A 17,737-nucleotide genomic window follows, 5' to 3' on the forward strand; every position below is an offset into this window, starting at 1 on the left:
TGATTACACACAACACCATAACTGTCAAATTAATTATGCATTGTACAAATTATTGATAAGTGTGATGATCTCAGATCAATCACTGTCAATATCAGATGTAATTACATTTATCCCCAGACACTCAGTATCATAAGGAAAAGTATGGCATATGCCCTTAGATCATCTTTCATGGAAAAACTGATCCTCCAACATTTTGCAAATATTTTGCACTGAAATAGACAAAAAAACATCAAAATAAAAACTATAAAAATTTTACTCATTGAATAACTATTAATTCTTTATTAGTAATTCAATGAGTGATTTGCTAAATAATTTAATTCATTCAGTTGCTAAGTCATTCAAGGAATTGAATGGTCACGCAATAAATAAATTAATTAAAACTTTTACAACACTTTTACGTATACTTGTACTTACATGTAATTTGATTTATTTTTTTTTCCAAAAAAGATTTAGATATTAGGTAAACTCTCTGAGCCCTAAAATCAGTATTTTATCTAGAAGACCAGGATTGTTATAATTTTTCAAACCAGAAAATACCCAAGCAGATTTTTTTCATAATTCCATTTTATTATTAACAAATCAACTCTAAATTTATGATAGAAATTCCATACATTGATATATTTATATTTCCATTACTTCTATATTATATTGTGCTTTAAAATTTTTAATTAACCCAAAATACCTATAAATAGAAATTGCAAATAATGCAATAAGGTGTTCTCTCAAAAATTTAAGTTAATAATTCACAATATAATTGAAACTCTTTTTATATAGATACAATATATAATATCTTATATACTATTTTTCTAGACCAGCTAGTCTTATATACACTTTTAAATATTTTTTTAATGTAGTTGAATTAACACAAAGTAAATTAATAAATGGTTATTAATTTAATTCATGGTTATTCAACTTGACTTACTCTAAGACTAAAAAAAGGATGAAGATAACCCTATTAACTTTGAAAAAATAAAACAATAAATCTTGAAAAAAAAAACTGAAAAACATTCTAAACCCTGCAAAAGCTCAAAAAACTCAGTGACTTGTGTTTTATTCTAAAAAATCAAAAACAAAACTGGGTTTTTTAAATCCTGTCCAGGACACCAACTTTTCTTAAAATCAGGCACTGATAATTTTCAATGTTGTTTGTAATAATATTTTATACACACATTAAACTGAGTTTAAACTTTTTTTTAGGGAAGGGAAAGAAATAGCTCCAATGCAACCAACTATTATTGATCCAGTTACCCATTATGTTTGTCTTGAAGGATCGGCTAATGCACTGGCTACTAATAAAGAAGCTAGTCAAGTTGTGGTGGCTGGAAGAAATGGTAAAGTTCAAATAATTTTTTATTTTGTTTATTTACAAATCTAATGTATAGTTTTAACCATGAAAGTTTCTTCCACAGTGAGAAAAACCATAGCTTCAGACAAAATAAATTTTTTCCTACCAGAGTAAATGAAGCACTTTTTTAAAAAGAAATATCAAATATTGAAATACGGTTTTAAACAGTTTATGATTGTCATCTAGTTTAAATAATTTGTATCAGTTTTCTTAATGCAGTATTAAGTAAGTTGAAGCTAAAAAGCAAAAAATTGGTAATAAAAATAAATTTACTGTATTTTGTAAAGAATTAAAACGATTGTAGAGTTTTTCAATATTTTATGTAAAATAGTATCAGAAAATCTAATTTTATAATTATACCATGAAATGTTAAAATATCATAATCAAATTTTGATAAATACAATTATATTTGCAAATAACATGCTAAATATATACAGTACTATGTGTTGCATTTTGAATTCTAAATTACTGAAGTAAACTAATTTTTTTTATCAAATGCTGTTAAATATGAGTACTCAAACTGAAATATGATTTATAGATCTAAATAATTTTATGATTTTAAGATTCTGTACAAAATTGAAATAGTATGAAAATATATATATATATATATATATATATTTTTAAGTAGATCTAAATCTTTTATATTTCTAGTACTATATTAAATATAATTTATTCAAATTTTAACTATTCTTATTACTAAACAATTATATTGGTCATTTTTAGTTTCTTCCTGACAAAATACCGACTTTGACTTTGTCGTATTTAAAAAATGTCCCATATTGTCTACAATTAAATAACTAACCTGTTATGAAATTCGCACAGACAAATTTGATAAATAATAACTTATGACTATAAGTGTTACTACAAGAAATAGCACTATATTATAAAATGACTTACTCTAAAACTGTAATTGATGTAATTAAATTTATTTTTTATGCATTTAAGTATAAAGTATTGCAGTAGTATAACTTATGATTATAAGTGTTACTACAAGAAATAGCACTATATTATAAAATGACTTACTCTAAAACTGTAATTGATGTAATTAAATTTATTTTTTTATGCATTTAAGTATAAAGTATTGCAGTAGTATAACTTATGATAAGTGTTACTACAAGAAATAGCACTATATTATAAGATTACTGACTCATACTGTAATCGATGTAATTAAATTTATTTTTTTTATGTATTTAAGTATAAAATATTGCAGTAGTAAAAGGTTAGCTCAGCTGCTATAATATTAGGAAAAAAATATGTTGCAATCACTGTATTAAGCTAGAAGAATAATCTCATGTTTTACATATCTGTATATATAAAACACAAGATTTTTCTTCTAGCTTAATATAGTATAGTTATGTCATATATTATATTAATTATTTTTAGGCTTTCTATATAAATAAACTATAACTTTTTTGTCTTGCATGATTATGAAGTTTTATTTGTCATCTGGTTGTTTTATAGTTTTTAAAATCTTCAATGTGGAAGCTAATAAGTTTGTGGAAAAGTTGAACCTTCGAATCGGGAAGAATGTTGATCTAAGTTACAGCTGTGCGGATGTTGTCTGGAATCCAGTTGATAGTAATAATATTTTTATGGAATTTTATTAATTATTTTATGTATCTTTGAATAATTTTTATTATTTAAGTAAAAATGAAGTTTGCTAGTCATTGTTCTACCAATGCATTTAGTTTCCATGTATATTTGTTGGGTTTACAGCACGAAAGTGACCAAGTCAATAAGTTCACAAAGATGAGATAATGGTCTTAAGTCATGTAAGGATGTAAAAAAAGCCTGAAACAATATACATAGCTTTATAGACAGTAGACCCTCCCTATGCACATTGAATTGGGCCTAAAGTAAAGATTTGTTCTAATAACTTATGCTGAATATCTCATTTTTTGTAAAATTTTTGTGCTCTTTAACATTGTTTGCCTTAGTTTTGTATTTTAGCACAAAGGTCGCCCACTTGTGTATTTAAATCTTGGAAGTCTTTCATTTTGCCTTAGTTTTGTATTTTAGCACAAAGGTCGCCCACTTGTGTATTTAAATCTTGGAAGTCTTTCATATATTAGTTTGCTTTCTAGATAATGCTTAATTTAAACTTGTTTATCATTTGATGTATATATTAGATGTAATATTATTACTTTTAGATTAAATTTCTCTCTGTCTTACTTGTCATCAGTTTCCTCGTTGTTGAAATATTAGGATTTAACTAACAAACTATCTATTTTTCTGATATCAGTTCTGTTTAACTACATCTTAATTATTTTATTTACATTTTGACTTAGATTTTCTTTAATTCATGAAAAATGAATATAAAAATAAATAATTATTAATCCCAGTTCATATATTGATTCTATAACTCATTGGTACTTCTAAAACTATTCAATTTTGGGTACTGAATATCTCTCCTAAAAATATAACCTTTTTTAATTAATTGCATTTAATTTTTCATCTAATTAACTCTTTAAATTATATTTGGTTTATAAAATCATTATTTTGATAATTGTTTATTCAAAATGATACCAAAATTGAACTTTTTCCAGTATTAGGATTTGTACTTATCTTGATAAAATGTACGATTTTTTAAAATTTCCATTTTCTCTGTTAACTCTTTTGTAAAATTTAATTTATCATTAGAATTTCTAAAGCTTATATATGAGTACCAAACAGTCACCTTATTTATTCAGCTACATCTTAAAAATCTGCACCTATAAATAGGCAGTAGTCTTTTGCTATGCAGTATTTTCGATATCAACATCCCACTCAAATAATCTTTTAAGGTTTTCTAATCTATGTTTGAAGCTGAAGCTTTGTTTTTTGAAGAAAAAAAATTATGTTTGGGTTTTTATTTCCAAAATTATCTGCTTTTGTCCTCTAATTCCTACTTTTTCTTTTATTTCTGTACAGTTAATTATAATGCATACTATGTTGGTTCTAAAACATACTTTTTAAGCATATACAATCAACAGGTTCATTATAAAAACTTAGAGACTGAGGCAATTGGCTCCTTAAACATAAGTTGGCCTAAATCATTAAACATAGAGGCTGTTATATGCAAAACTAAACCTACAAATGGGGGCTGTTTATTGTTTTTATTTGCGCTGAAGATAAAATTCTCTGACCTTTGTTTTGTACTCTTTTTTTTGTCATCAGTTAGACATACAACACTCATTGACTTTATTCAAATATCACCCTTATTATGTATAAATATATCACCCTTATTATGTATCAATATATCACCCTTATTATCTATAATATTATCATAGTAATTAGTGATAAGATCTACTTAAAACTAAAAGGGATTTTTAATTACTTTTAAAAGGAAAGATATTACAAACAACCATTATGCTTTTTTTCTGGCTACTTAAATTTACAGAACTTTATTTTAAAAAATCACTCGTTAAATCTTCGTTATGCTCATAATATAGTTTAATAAGCATTCAACTGTTTATTAAACATTTCCTCATTACTGCTAAGATCTTGTTTAAATAGGGTATGTGATAAACGAGTCTACAACAAAAATTTTATCTCTTTCATTTTTTAGAAAAATATTTTTCTTTCTTGTTTTATAGATGCTGTTCTTGCTACTGCTGCTACTAATGGCTCTGTTGTTACTTGGAACTTGAATTCTCTTCAGAAACAAGGTAATTGGGAGAGAGAAAAATCTATATACCTGCAAATTTTATTCTTTTTACATTTCAGATATTTTATTCTAGTCCTACAAATAAAGCTAGATGTATATGACTTGAGTATTTACATTAAAAAGTATAAACTGAAAAACTTCTGTTGATATATATTATTATTACAGACTCATTATTATTACAGACACAGACTGCTTTAACAGACTCATATTATATCATGACACTTACAAGTAATTAAAAAAACCTTTACATTTTAATAGATTTGTCTTTGTCAAATTTATCTCATGTTATGATCAATGAAGCCCTTTAACCTGGGTTTTAAAAAAAAATCAGAATTTTTAAAGAAAATAAATATCAAAGAAAGTATTTTTAATTAAAATCAGATTTCCGTTGTTAAAGTTTAATTTTCTCTAAATGAACTTGTGTTTAGTAAAATGATTAATTTTTAAAGTTAATAAATTTTTATAAGATTACTATAATATTGTAAGAGACATATGTAAATTTATTTAATTTTTTAACTGAAACTGACCCTCTTTTAACAAAATGAAGAAAATAAATTTTCAATTCTTTTGGCTTTGTTACATTCCATTCTATTAAAGATTATATGAACTGTACACAAAGAAAAATGGGTGCATAATATAATATCAAAAAATCATTGTTCTAAATTCACAATATTAGTAACAGTTAAACTCTAAAATATAAAATTTTTATGCATGCATTAAAAAAAATCACCTTTACCTACTCATTTTAACAATAAATACAAAATATGTCTTTTTTTTTTTTTTGTCAGCATGTATGAAAACGTTTTATAAATTTGCTGATAATATATATGTGTGCGTGTGCGTGCGTGTGTATCACAATAAAGACAGAAAGGATAAATTATATTTTTTATGTAAAAATCAAGTGTTAAAATCATTCTTTGTGAAAGAGGTTGGAGACAAATTTAAAGGCCGAATGTTAAAATCTCTGTTTCATTTATATTTGTTTCAATCCAACAACTACCTATCTTTTTTGCCATAACCTTTTTCTTACCAACTCATATTTTTTATTGAGAATTTTGCAAATATTCGGTTTTAAGTTATGACAAATCTTAGCTACACAATCAAACCTTTATATGTACTTAAACATGCCTCCTATTTTAATGAACCATTTTTGATTTCCAATTTATTTAACATTCTGGTAAATATGTCCTTGATCCTAAGCACCTTATTCCTTCAACTGGTTTATTTATTCATGATTATGTTTTAACCTGTATTAATTGTGTTTAGATCATGAAAATTTGTGTGGAAAAAAAATTAAGATTGATACAAAATCACTTAGCTTTTAAGAAGCCAAATGAAAAGATCTTATGTTGTTTGCTCTTCACTTCTGATTTAAACACATGTTTATTTATTTATTTTAAATTATGAAACTTCCTAATTTAAATAGAATGTTTGAAAGTAATAATGCTATTAATCTTTATTTGTATTTATTTGCAGATATGAAGTTCCAAGATCATAAAAGGACAGTAAATAAAGTTTGTTTTCATACAACTGAGGCTCAACTACTTTTAAGCGGTTCACAAGATGGCACCATGAAGTTGTTTGATTTGAGGAAAAAAGAAGTATCCAGCACTTTCTATAGGTATCCTACATATTTCTAAATCACTTTCTACAGAACCTAACCCTAGTTTACTAAATTTAAGTTAGCACTGTGTAACTTACGTGTGCACAAACAGAGTCCCCAACAAAATAAGCTCTAATTTAATGATAAATTTAAAAATTAAAGCTATAAATAATTTATCTACAGTGCGGGGAAAAAATTAACTTTTGAACTAATGATCGGCTCTAGGACTCAATCTTAATGGTTCGAGGGATAAGTTATGAGAAATTGAATATTTGAAAAAAGTCATTTAAAATTCAATTTCTCAGGAATTATTCTAGCAATTTTGGCCAAAATTTGTATTTTGCCATTTAAAATTAAGCAAACAATTGTATAAATTACGATTCAATTTTTTTCGATTATTATTTAATAAAAATAATAAATATTTACTAATATTTATTTTTTGCGTGCAAGTATGTTAGGACAAACAAGTTTTATAATTGTGTGCAAAAATCTTTCAATTTGCTAAAAAAAGTTCTCAAGATATAGAGAAATACGCAAAAAAGTTAAATTTACATTAAGGGGTCTAAACTATTGGGACCTTGTTTCCCAGATTGGGGCTACCCCATATATTTTGGTAGTCAGAAAATCTAAATTAGTTGGAAAAGATTTATGTTTATTCAGAAAAAGTACATTTTTTTGTCTGATTTTGTAACTTAAAATATCATCTGCACTAATTAATTAGCATATTTGAGCTCACCTCTCCAAACCATTAAGATTGAGTCCTAGAAAGTGAAGATCCGATCATTAGATCAAAAGTTATTCAGGATAGTCCCTTTTTTTGGCACACTGTACATTGAAATATAAGAGAAAGTGTGCCATACTTCAGTTGACAATGCTATATGCATATTTTACATGTATATCCTAGTGTAATTAATTTATCCTATAGACATTTTGTAATTTTTTTTCATTATTTTAATTTTAATCTAAACTTCAATTTTAAAAAAAAATTTCTTGAATTTTTCATATATTTTATTGTAAACATCACTCGAAATGTTAAACTTCATCTGTTAGTTAATAGTCAGAATAATCACAACTATTAAACATGTAAAGCGTTTTAATTCTTGAGGTAAATTTGTAACTTTTGTATTTTTGCTCGATTACCACCGGGCTGTTACTAAAATAGTACTATGTTTTTCTTGTTTTCTAATAAATGCCACGAAGAGGCTTCACTGGGCCTCTCGGCCGGTGCGTGTGCCAGATATTCTCTGTCCACCTCTGGCTGGGTGGGGACTGTCACGTCGACAAGTTGAAACTTTTTCCCGCATACCCATATTTGGGGGGGGGGGTCGGGGACCTAATTATCTTATTATTTTATACTGTTTAGCATTACATAAAGAAACTACTCTTCTGCTTTTAATGAAATACTAGGAAAAGTAATGCAATATAATCTTTGTAATATATAATCTTAAGAGATATTAAAGCACTGTTATAACATTGGGTATACTGACTGGCAGATTATAACATATTGTCAGTCTATTGGGTGTATGTTTAATTATCTAGGGTTTAAATTATTCATATTTTAATTCAAATGTAATTTTTGCTGATGACGTAATTTAAAAAAGAAAAAAATATTTATTTGCTTAGTGTTTTGAAACAAGCTTACTACTATGCAAAACACTGGTAATCTCTACAAATGGTTGCTAAAGTTTCATTCTATTCAGCATGTATGCTTTTATATCTTGTACATAGCTGTCAAATTTTTTGTATTTTCCGGTTGATTTAATTTTTATATGTAAAATGATGCTCAACTTTTGCTTTTCTATTTCTTTCCTGAATTAATAAATTTAATTTTGGAAGATTTTAATCACCACTTCATATCAATAAATTATCTATATAAATGCATGCTAATCATATGATGGTGTATTTAAGTTCTTTCAAAATTTAAAAACATTTTCGTCTACAGTTGATTTCTTACTTCTCGTTTCACTACTACTTTAGAAAATCATTCTTGGAGAGAACAAAAGTTGGCAGATATGCTTTTAGCTTGAATGAAGCATTTTGTCAAATTTCTCTTTAAAGTTTATATGTTTGCAAAATAACTTAAATTCTTCTTTTAAATACAAAAGGTGCTATATTCATAAATAAGTGTATATACATTATTTCACAATGTCTGTCCTAAACACATATTTGTCCACATGAAAATTTGTTCTTTCACAGTCAATCTTCAGTAGCCACATGACAAAAAATCATCTGTATATTGCAGAAAATAATTTATCATAGTAAAAGTGCACCTATCAGTAAAAATTATTCAATTCTATTTTTTATTCAAAAATAATAAACTATCCTTGACTGCTACTTTTTTTTTTCTTATGAAGTTTCAATATCTATTAATAAATGGATAGCTTATTTCTTCTGAACAAAAGGAGAAAATGAAATGCTCTTACTACCATTTTTATTTTATTTTCTGTATAAGTAGCAAACCTGCCAAAATATGCAAATTATTTTGGACAGTTACATATTAATTTAAATTTTTAGAATTCTTGTTATAAAGAAAAAAATATGCACTATTAGAGTTGCATATCAGCATTCATACCAGCTAAAAAACTATCAGAATCTATTAAATAACTAATAAGAAAGGTGCGTTTGAAAACGTCATAACCTGTTTAATTGTCAGCAGAAACTTGGAAGTATTTCTAGTAAATGCCTATTAGTGCCTCTTTTCTTCATCAATCTAACAGGTTTTGATTTTTTCTACCATGCTTTCCTCACTAGTGATTCAGAAGACACTGATAGGATTTTTTGTTCCTTACTGAAATATTAAATTTTGACTACAAATATGTAAACTATTTTGATTTCATTTTTTGACGAAGATTCTAAAAATATGCATTAAAGGTGATCGCCATGGAGCACTTTGAACACCTGTGATATATATAGCTTTATTCTTTTAAATTGTAAATCTATTGGCATTTATCTATTCTGTAGTTTATCTGAAAGTGTGAGAGATGTCCAGTTTTGTCCTCATCAGTATTTTTCTTTTGCTGCTGTTCAAGAAAATGGATATGTCCAGCTGTGGGATCTTCGAAGAACCGATAGATTTGAACGCCAGTTTGCTGCTCACAGTGGTCCTGTGTTCACGTGTGATTGGCATCCAGATGAAAAACTGTGGCTTGCTACTGCTGGTAGAGATAAAACTATTAAAGTAATACACAGTGATCTTGAAACATACAAAAAATTATGAAATATATTTTATGCAAAAAAATTATCCAATATATCTTCTTTTCTTAACATTCCATACATAATTATGATACTAATTAATTTACTGTATAAAATAATCATTTAAATATTATGCTCTTTTAATTTAATATAGAATCATGTTTGCATAACGTATCTTCTTTATCTATAATTTTAATGTGTTTGCATTATGTATATTTTTCTTTATATATAATTTTCATGTATTTGCATAATGTATAATTTATGCCTGCCCTCCAACTTTTGAGTTTTGTACAAAATATCTTTATTAATTATAATGAACTAAAGCCAACATTTTTAAAATTAATAGATTTCTTATTTGCATAATATCTTATTTGCTTAATATGCTTATCAAAATTTTAGAGCATGACCAATTTTCTATCTTACCTTTAATATATATATTTAAATTTTTTATGCTTAGCGGTGGACAAAACTATTTTATTTCTAACATACTGAAATATTTGTTTGTTACCTTTTTTACCACTTTCACTAAAAAATTTATCTTCTGAAATAGTTGGAAGATATGAATATGTATGTAATTATAACGTAATATATTTGCAATAAGATTTTAGATTTGACTTATTAAAATTAGGACTAGACAAGGGTCCTAAACGTGTCCTGATTAATCTGGACTGTGTATTATCAGCATAATCGTTTTTTTTTTTTTTTTTACCTTAGTGAAAATCATAATAAATTAATACAGCTTTTATTTTTGATTTTCAATTAAAATTAAATGTATTATTATTACTCTATGATAGTACATAATGTTATATTTTTGTTTATTTTCAGGTTTGGGATATATCTCATAAAGAATCTTTACAGTATTGTATACAGACTATAGCTTCTGTATCTAGAGTAAAATGGCGTCCCAATAAAAAGTACCATATCGGGAGTAGCTCATTGGTTGTTGATTTTACTGTTAATGTGTGGGATGTCAGGAGGCCTTTTGTTCCTTTGGCTTCATTTTGCAAACATAAAGATGTTGTTACAGGTAAGAAAAATGAATTGATTAAAAATCAGTTTGGAAGAAGTTTTATCTCATATTGTGATATTTTCTAATTAATGGTAAAAATGAATGAGCATGCATAATTAAACCTCCATAGTAGCCTGGAGTATGAAAATACAAAGTTTAACATAAAATTTTAACGAACTTCAGTGCTGAATTTTTAATTATTTGAAAGAGTTTACTGAAATTTCCTCTTTTATGTTTTCTTGAAGGTAACAAAATGGAGTTTTCAAAAATCATGCGACTAATTTAGTACCTAGTCTATAGTACCTAGAACTTCAGTGCTGAATTTTTAATTATTTAAAAGGGTTTACTGAAATTTTAAATTTCCTCTTTTATGTTTTTTTGAAGGTAACAAAAAGGAGTTTTCAAAAATCATGCGACCAATTTAGTACCTAGTCTATTATGGAATGGAAAACATCATTGCCCTTTTTTGCTTTAAATTAATTAAATTAGCATTTTTTATTTAGTATCATCTGAAAATAAATAAAGTTATCAACACCATTGTATATGGTCAAGAGCTCTATTTGATCCTTGAAGTCAATGAATGTTGTATTATTTTTAGCAGTTGTATAATCTGTATTTGTACTTTCATATACGATAACACAAAATCATCCATTTTAACACACATTTTACTCATGTATGTTAACAGTCAGATGTCTTTATTCTGGTAAGATGTATATTTACAGTGATGCCAGAAGTATACCATTGGTGTACTTCTGGCATTTCTCTGTGCATAGCTGGCAAATTTTAGGTGTGTGGTAAATTTTTTATGCTGTTTGAACATTTTTAATTAGGGCTGTGTGGAAAAATCCATTGCTTTTTTTTTCAATATGGAATTAATTTTAATCTAAAAACTACTGCATACTTTGAACTTGTTTTTCCTTTTTCTCAGTTTTACCAGGACATGAGACCTCTAAAGGATTGTTAGAACTTTTGGTAGTTTGAGGATTTTCTTGTGCATCATCCTGTTTCTATATGGAAGCAATTTTTATTAGTGGTATAAACTGGAACGAATGGATCAGAAGCTTGAATTTATAGCACAAGTTATGATTTCATCTCAAGTTTCTTAAAAATTATTTAATTTGATGTTGTGTTAAGAAAAATCTCTTTTTTTTTCAACCTAAAAATATATTATTTTTTATTTCTCTGTTCTATTTAGTGTTTAGGTTTACACTTAAATGTAGCATGTGTATGCCCGTTAGCATTCTTTGGGGTTCATGACTAGCTATTAACTAAAGAAAAGCGTCTTTTGCTTAAATAAATTTTTCATGATAAAGTGCATTTATTTTTTATTTTCATTCACTGGAATGCTATTCAACATTTTAGGTTTTGATTTACCTAATTTAATGTAATATAATTACTATTCTTATTTATAGTTAATTTTTTTAATCTCGCTCAGGTTTTGCATGGCGATCTCCTAAACTTTTGCTAACTACCAGTAAAGACTGCAAACTCTTTCAACACTCCTTCACTGACGCAGACAAGCCAGCAGACCGTGCAAACCCCGTTGGTCTTAACATTGACCCGTGGGGTGACATTGGATATGCCTTCAATAAAAATAACCTGAAGGAGACGACCATAAGTGTGAAAGGATATCCTAATTTTTCAGTTTCAAAAATACTACCATCTGGAAGAAAGTCGTCTAGTGCTCATGATAGATATAAAACATGTTTGAGTGCATTAGTGATTCTTGAAGATCAGAAGCAGCAGGTAATATTTTTTTTCTACTGCTACTTGTGTTATCAAATTTTTGTGTGAAAATCAGTTCTTTATATAGCTTTTAATAAAAGTTATGATTTCATTAATTTCTGTCTTTTTATCTCAATCTTTTATCAGTTATTTTCAAGGCTGGCTTGATTTAAATTGTGCTTTAGATCACCTGATTTTTTTTTAAAAAGTCATTGATTTAAATCAATTAAATTTTATTTAAAGGCAATCAACAAGCTGAATTTTTTTTTTTAAATTATTAAGTATGAAATATTTTTTGTACAATGTAGTTAATAAATGCATTCTTAAAAGTGTGATTTTTATTGAGTCAGATTTCAGGGATAATGAAGGTTTTTTATTCAAAAATATAGAAAGGGATATACATGTAAATTATTATATTTACATGTATATTCCTTTCATTATTTCATTTAAAAAAAGCATCAATTTAAATGAACTGATTTTTTATTAAAAAAAAAATCTAATCATAAGATAAAACACAGAAATTAACTATTTTATAGCGTATTACTTATAAAAATTGATTTTTTTTTAAAACTATTGATTTAGGTATTAAATAATTTGTGTACAATATAATTAAAAAGTGCATTATTTAGGGTGTATTATTTTAAACTAAGAAATAATAGATTTCTTACTGTGAAATAGTAGAAGACATATGCATGTCAATTTTTATATTTCAAAATAGACTAAAAGTAGAAAAGGAGAATAAAGATGTATAAGAGTGTGAAGAAGTTTACTATTATTCGTCATTAGATGTCTAATTGACAAATAGTCTCCCAATCTTTAGCATTCATTATCAAGTTGAGTTTGAAAAAACATAACTATGATTTAATTTATTCAATGATTAGTTTTTAATAATTAAATAATAAGTTTAACCATTTTAGTAAGAAATGTTAACTATTTTAACTAAGATATTGTTTTTAAAAATTATTAAGTAATATTTATACATCTTATCAGATGTTTCAGTTGGGAAACGTAAAAAAAATCTGATTTGAACCTTTTTTTTTTTTCAAAAATCTTGATTTTTGCTTTTTTTTTCGTTATTCATTGAAAATTATTCATTATGTTCCTTTTTTTAATTTCAGGTCATGTCCATGAAATGGTTTGTTGAAACAGCCAAAAGGTACTTGTTGCATGGGAAACCTTTACCTGATTTGTGTGAACATAATGCAAATGTTGCTTCGCAATTGAATCGACCACATATTTCTCAAACATGGTTGATTTTGAAGCTGCTTTACACTTCAGGATCAATGCTTTTGACTGAATATTCACATGTAGCTTCTCAAGATGACAAAGGTCATTTTTTTGCCTTTTTATCTGGTTTATTTTTTATTTTTTAACTGTTTTAATACTCCTTTGTGTTTTTTCCCAATAACTTTTTCTTGTTATGATAATTTGCTTTGTATAAAATTTTATTATTCTATTAATTTATCAATTTTTTTTCCTTGTAATCTTCTATTTGTGTCCTTACAAATTTATGTAAATAAAATGATCAGAAAAATTATCAAAATTAATTTTGGAACTTTCTTTTAATTTATTATTTTATTCAAAATTAATCTTATATCTTTGTTTGTTTTAATTTGCAATAGTAATGTAAGGTAAATTTAATTATATTATTAAATATTGGTATCAAAAACAATTTATTCTCTACCATGCATTTACATGAAACCAAGAATTTTCTTGTGGATTTTATTACATCATTGTAGACTAAATAGATTTTTAAAAAATTTATCATCTTTAGTTTAATAGAGTTCTGAAAATCATATGTAAACTTCATTTCACAAACTAAAATGTTTTAATTATATGAAGAATTTAGTTCATAAAATTTATTATCTCTGTTTACATATATATCAAATACAATTCAAGATACCAAAACTAGTGAAAATTAAGAAAAAGATATAATCAGAAATAGCATTCCAAGATGTGGCAGCTCCAAGCTGCTAGTATTACACTAGGAGGAATATTTGAAGAAAATATATTGAAAGGGAAAATACAAAAATTATTACCTCATATGAGAACAAAGTCAAACTAAGTCGTTGAAACATACTGGTTTCAACAACTAGGCGGTATGTTACCCCAGGCAATTATACCCCCTAATGCTCCAAGGCAAGCAAACTAAACTAAACAGCAAAGATTTACAATTTTATAAAATATTGCTGCAAGTTACCTTAATGGGATTAATTTGAGGTAAAATAACATTTCTATAGTTTCATTTATTTCAGTGCTTCCAATTTTGCTTCTTTTTATTATTTTTCCTTTCTGGTGGCATTTTTAAGTGCTTTCACAAGATGGTGTTTTTTAGTTTGCCATTTTCAGACTTCCTTCTCGTATGAAATAATAGCTTTTTGTATTGTATCTTTAAATTTATTTTCTTCATATATATATTTATATATTAATTTAATGTTAAGGAGTTAATTGTATGTTACTCTTAAAAGTTTCTTTGTTGTTAACTAAATTTATATTATTACCATGAGCAAATCCCTGGATAAAACTCTACTACTATTTGACAAAAAAAAAATTTAAATAAAACAATTTTTTATTAAATGTTAATAATTTCTCTAAAATAATCAATATAATAATTTTATAGTTAAAATTCAACCTTATTAATATTAAAATTTTATCATTAAAATTCAGCATTATTAACTTTGAAATGTCCATTATATTATTACCTTGCACGCATCCAGATTCGGGCCAATCCAAGGTAACTAGAAAGTCAAATGCGCTTCTGTTCTTCAGTAAGAGCAGGCCATAAGTTGATCCTATCATCCTATATACACTTCTATTTTCATATTTTGTAATCTCGCAAACTTGTTACAAGAACATTTTTTTAAATCATTTTTGAAAAATGTTGGTGAGTACTTTTGAATTGGCTACTGACGGGCAAGCTATGTGGAAATCCCAAACTAAGGAAAATGAGATGGAGAAAATGATGGGGACAGTAAAATCATCAAAATTACGTGCATCAAAATTTACACTATGAAAATCCTAAGCAAAATGCAATCCCAAATCTGACAAAAAAACTGCAGTAAACCTGACAAAAATGCAATCATAAATCCTCGTGTGATTGGAGGTAAATCGTCAATAATTGAGTGTGAAGCGTGCTATTCAAAAATTAACAGATTAAATAATATCTTATTAAAACATTGAGATTTTAAAAACCTAGGGAAAATCCATTTTAACAACTACCAAAAAAACGATTGACAAAACCATGCAGATTCACTGTGGAATCGTCACTAATCGAGTGGATTGAGAAATTTATTACCTCCTGAAATGTGTGATTCGGAATTTGCAGTATGTTTTAATGGTGTATATCAAGATTTTAAAAGTGCAGAAATCTGTAAGAATAGCTGTTGGCAAACCATGTGGATTTATACGTCGTTGATTGAAATTGTTGTTAATTAACATCTATTTGTTATTTTTTATTGAATAAAGATCTTTGTTTACCCTAAAGACCTATTGACTGGAAATATCTATTTTCCGGACTTGCCGAATTCCTGCCGATTGCCCCATGTGGTACTTTCCACTGCAAATGTTTTAAATTAAACGTACCATTGTAATTTTCTTGATTTTAATGCTATTTTTATGTTACTTTTACTCATAAATATTTTTATTAATTTACAGCTCTTGAGAGCTCACTAGAGAGTTCCCAAAAACCCAGAGTTAACAATGGAGTTCCCTACCGCAGCCATCCCAACAGCAGCAAACCGGTCAGTCGGCACGTGAGCGGAGGCAGCCATGCCACCATTGAAAGAGGGATCAATGACAATCTCGAGGATGATTCCGATTCAGGAAATACCGAGCACGAAAACACCATCACCTACATAGCCAGTGAACTTACTCAGGGCGACTTCTTCTTCGGTGATGGCGAAGCGGAATTGTTCCGCATGTTGGATTATTCCCAATTCTCGACTCTGCCTGCGGATGAAGACTGGACTTTACCCAGAGAAGCTTTCAATGTCCGCCATCGTCTGGGTGATGGTTCACCTCCTCCTGAAGTGGCTAACATGCCTAACTCACCCCTCTGCGCTGCGGAAGAGATATCTGAGAGAGAATTTTCCATGAATGAAGAAGAAGAACAAAGTATGATGCTAGCTTTATTCAACGCTCCTCGCTTCCCACCTTGGAATTTCACTGATATAGTTGTTGATATGCTCCAGTTTTATGCTGAACAGGTAGCCCATTTCAAACATAATTCAAATTATTCTATTTAATAAATATATAGTTATTGTAAATAAAAATTTATAATTATAAATTAAATCTTTCATATATCCATACTTGCTAACTTCTAATGCTTTTGGTGAACATCTGTCTTAAATGTATATAGTAGTAAGGAAAATTGCCCTTTACTTATTTTATTTTTGACCTCATAAATTTGATTCACAATTATTTTGATTGACACTGTACTTTGAGTCTTGATAAACAGATTATTACTGTAAGAATTTGAACAAATATTTAAGATCTGATGATCGTGCTGGGAAGTTGGGAATGTGGAAAAAAAGTAAACAAGTCAAGCATACTTCATTATAACTCCACTACCACTTAAAATATTGTGGTGAACCAGGACTTTTGGATTGGCATGTGGGAATAAATATAGTACTAATAATTGATTAAGAGCATGGTTCTTTTATTCTGTAAAAATGCACTATACTTTACCAACAGAGCCATAAATAATCTGTCTAATAAATACTTCTTTTTTATGTAATGCAATTGCGGGTTAGTTCCACCAAAAAGTACTCCATGAAGGCTAGTTTGCCTCAATGCTTGATCCAAGAATATTCTATTTTGGACAGTTGGTAGTCTTAAACTCAGAATCCAGTCGGCTATTCAAAAAACGCCGGTTATAAAAAAAAATAACTTGCCAGCATAAATCTGCTTTTAGTTATATGAGCAAATTTTAACTTGTGATTGTTCCTAAACTTTTGCCTTTTTTAAAGAATCTTTTCTTTTTTAGTATAATGTTTAAATTAATGTATTTGAGATATAAATTTTGCTTAACATTATGCCTGGTCTAGTGCCTAATCCATAAATTTAGGTTGCTTTTTCTTTAGATTTTTTTGCATTGGTAGGAAAAACAGAATGATTTTTCTTTAGCTTTCTTATAAAACACTTAGTAGGTTGCAAATCTTTCTGCATGCTACTATTCAAACGTTAAAATCCTATTAAACAATTAAATGTCAATTTATT

The 17,737-nt window shown here is 27.2% G+C and overlaps 1 protein-coding gene across 2 annotated transcripts in view; it reads left to right on the forward strand.

Annotated features, from left to right (window-relative positions):
* Positions 1 to 17,737, forward strand: part of LOC107439884 (WD repeat domain 24) — a 36,660-nt gene that overhangs the window by 16,318 nt on the left and 2,605 nt on the right. For both annotated transcript variants that reach the window (XM_043046766.2, XM_016052624.3), the window contains exons 2-10: positions 1,198 to 1,331; positions 2,807 to 2,923; positions 4,921 to 4,992; positions 6,468 to 6,612; positions 9,556 to 9,772; positions 10,612 to 10,813; positions 12,231 to 12,541; positions 13,639 to 13,849; positions 16,175 to 16,725. In XM_043046766.2, coding sequence (XP_042902700.1) covers positions 1,198 to 1,331; positions 2,807 to 2,923; positions 4,921 to 4,992; positions 6,468 to 6,612; positions 9,556 to 9,772; positions 10,612 to 10,813; positions 12,231 to 12,541; positions 13,639 to 13,849; positions 16,175 to 16,725 — 1,960 coding nt within the window. The remainder of the gene's footprint in view (positions 1 to 1,197; positions 1,332 to 2,806; positions 2,924 to 4,920; positions 4,993 to 6,467; positions 6,613 to 9,555; positions 9,773 to 10,611; positions 10,814 to 12,230; positions 12,542 to 13,638; positions 13,850 to 16,174; positions 16,726 to 17,737) is intronic.

This window comes from Parasteatoda tepidariorum, chromosome 2 (genome assembly GCF_043381705.1).
Source record: "Parasteatoda tepidariorum isolate YZ-2023 chromosome 2, CAS_Ptep_4.0, whole genome shotgun sequence".
Classification (NCBI taxonomy): Eukaryota; Metazoa; Arthropoda; class Arachnida; order Araneae; family Theridiidae; genus Parasteatoda; species Parasteatoda tepidariorum.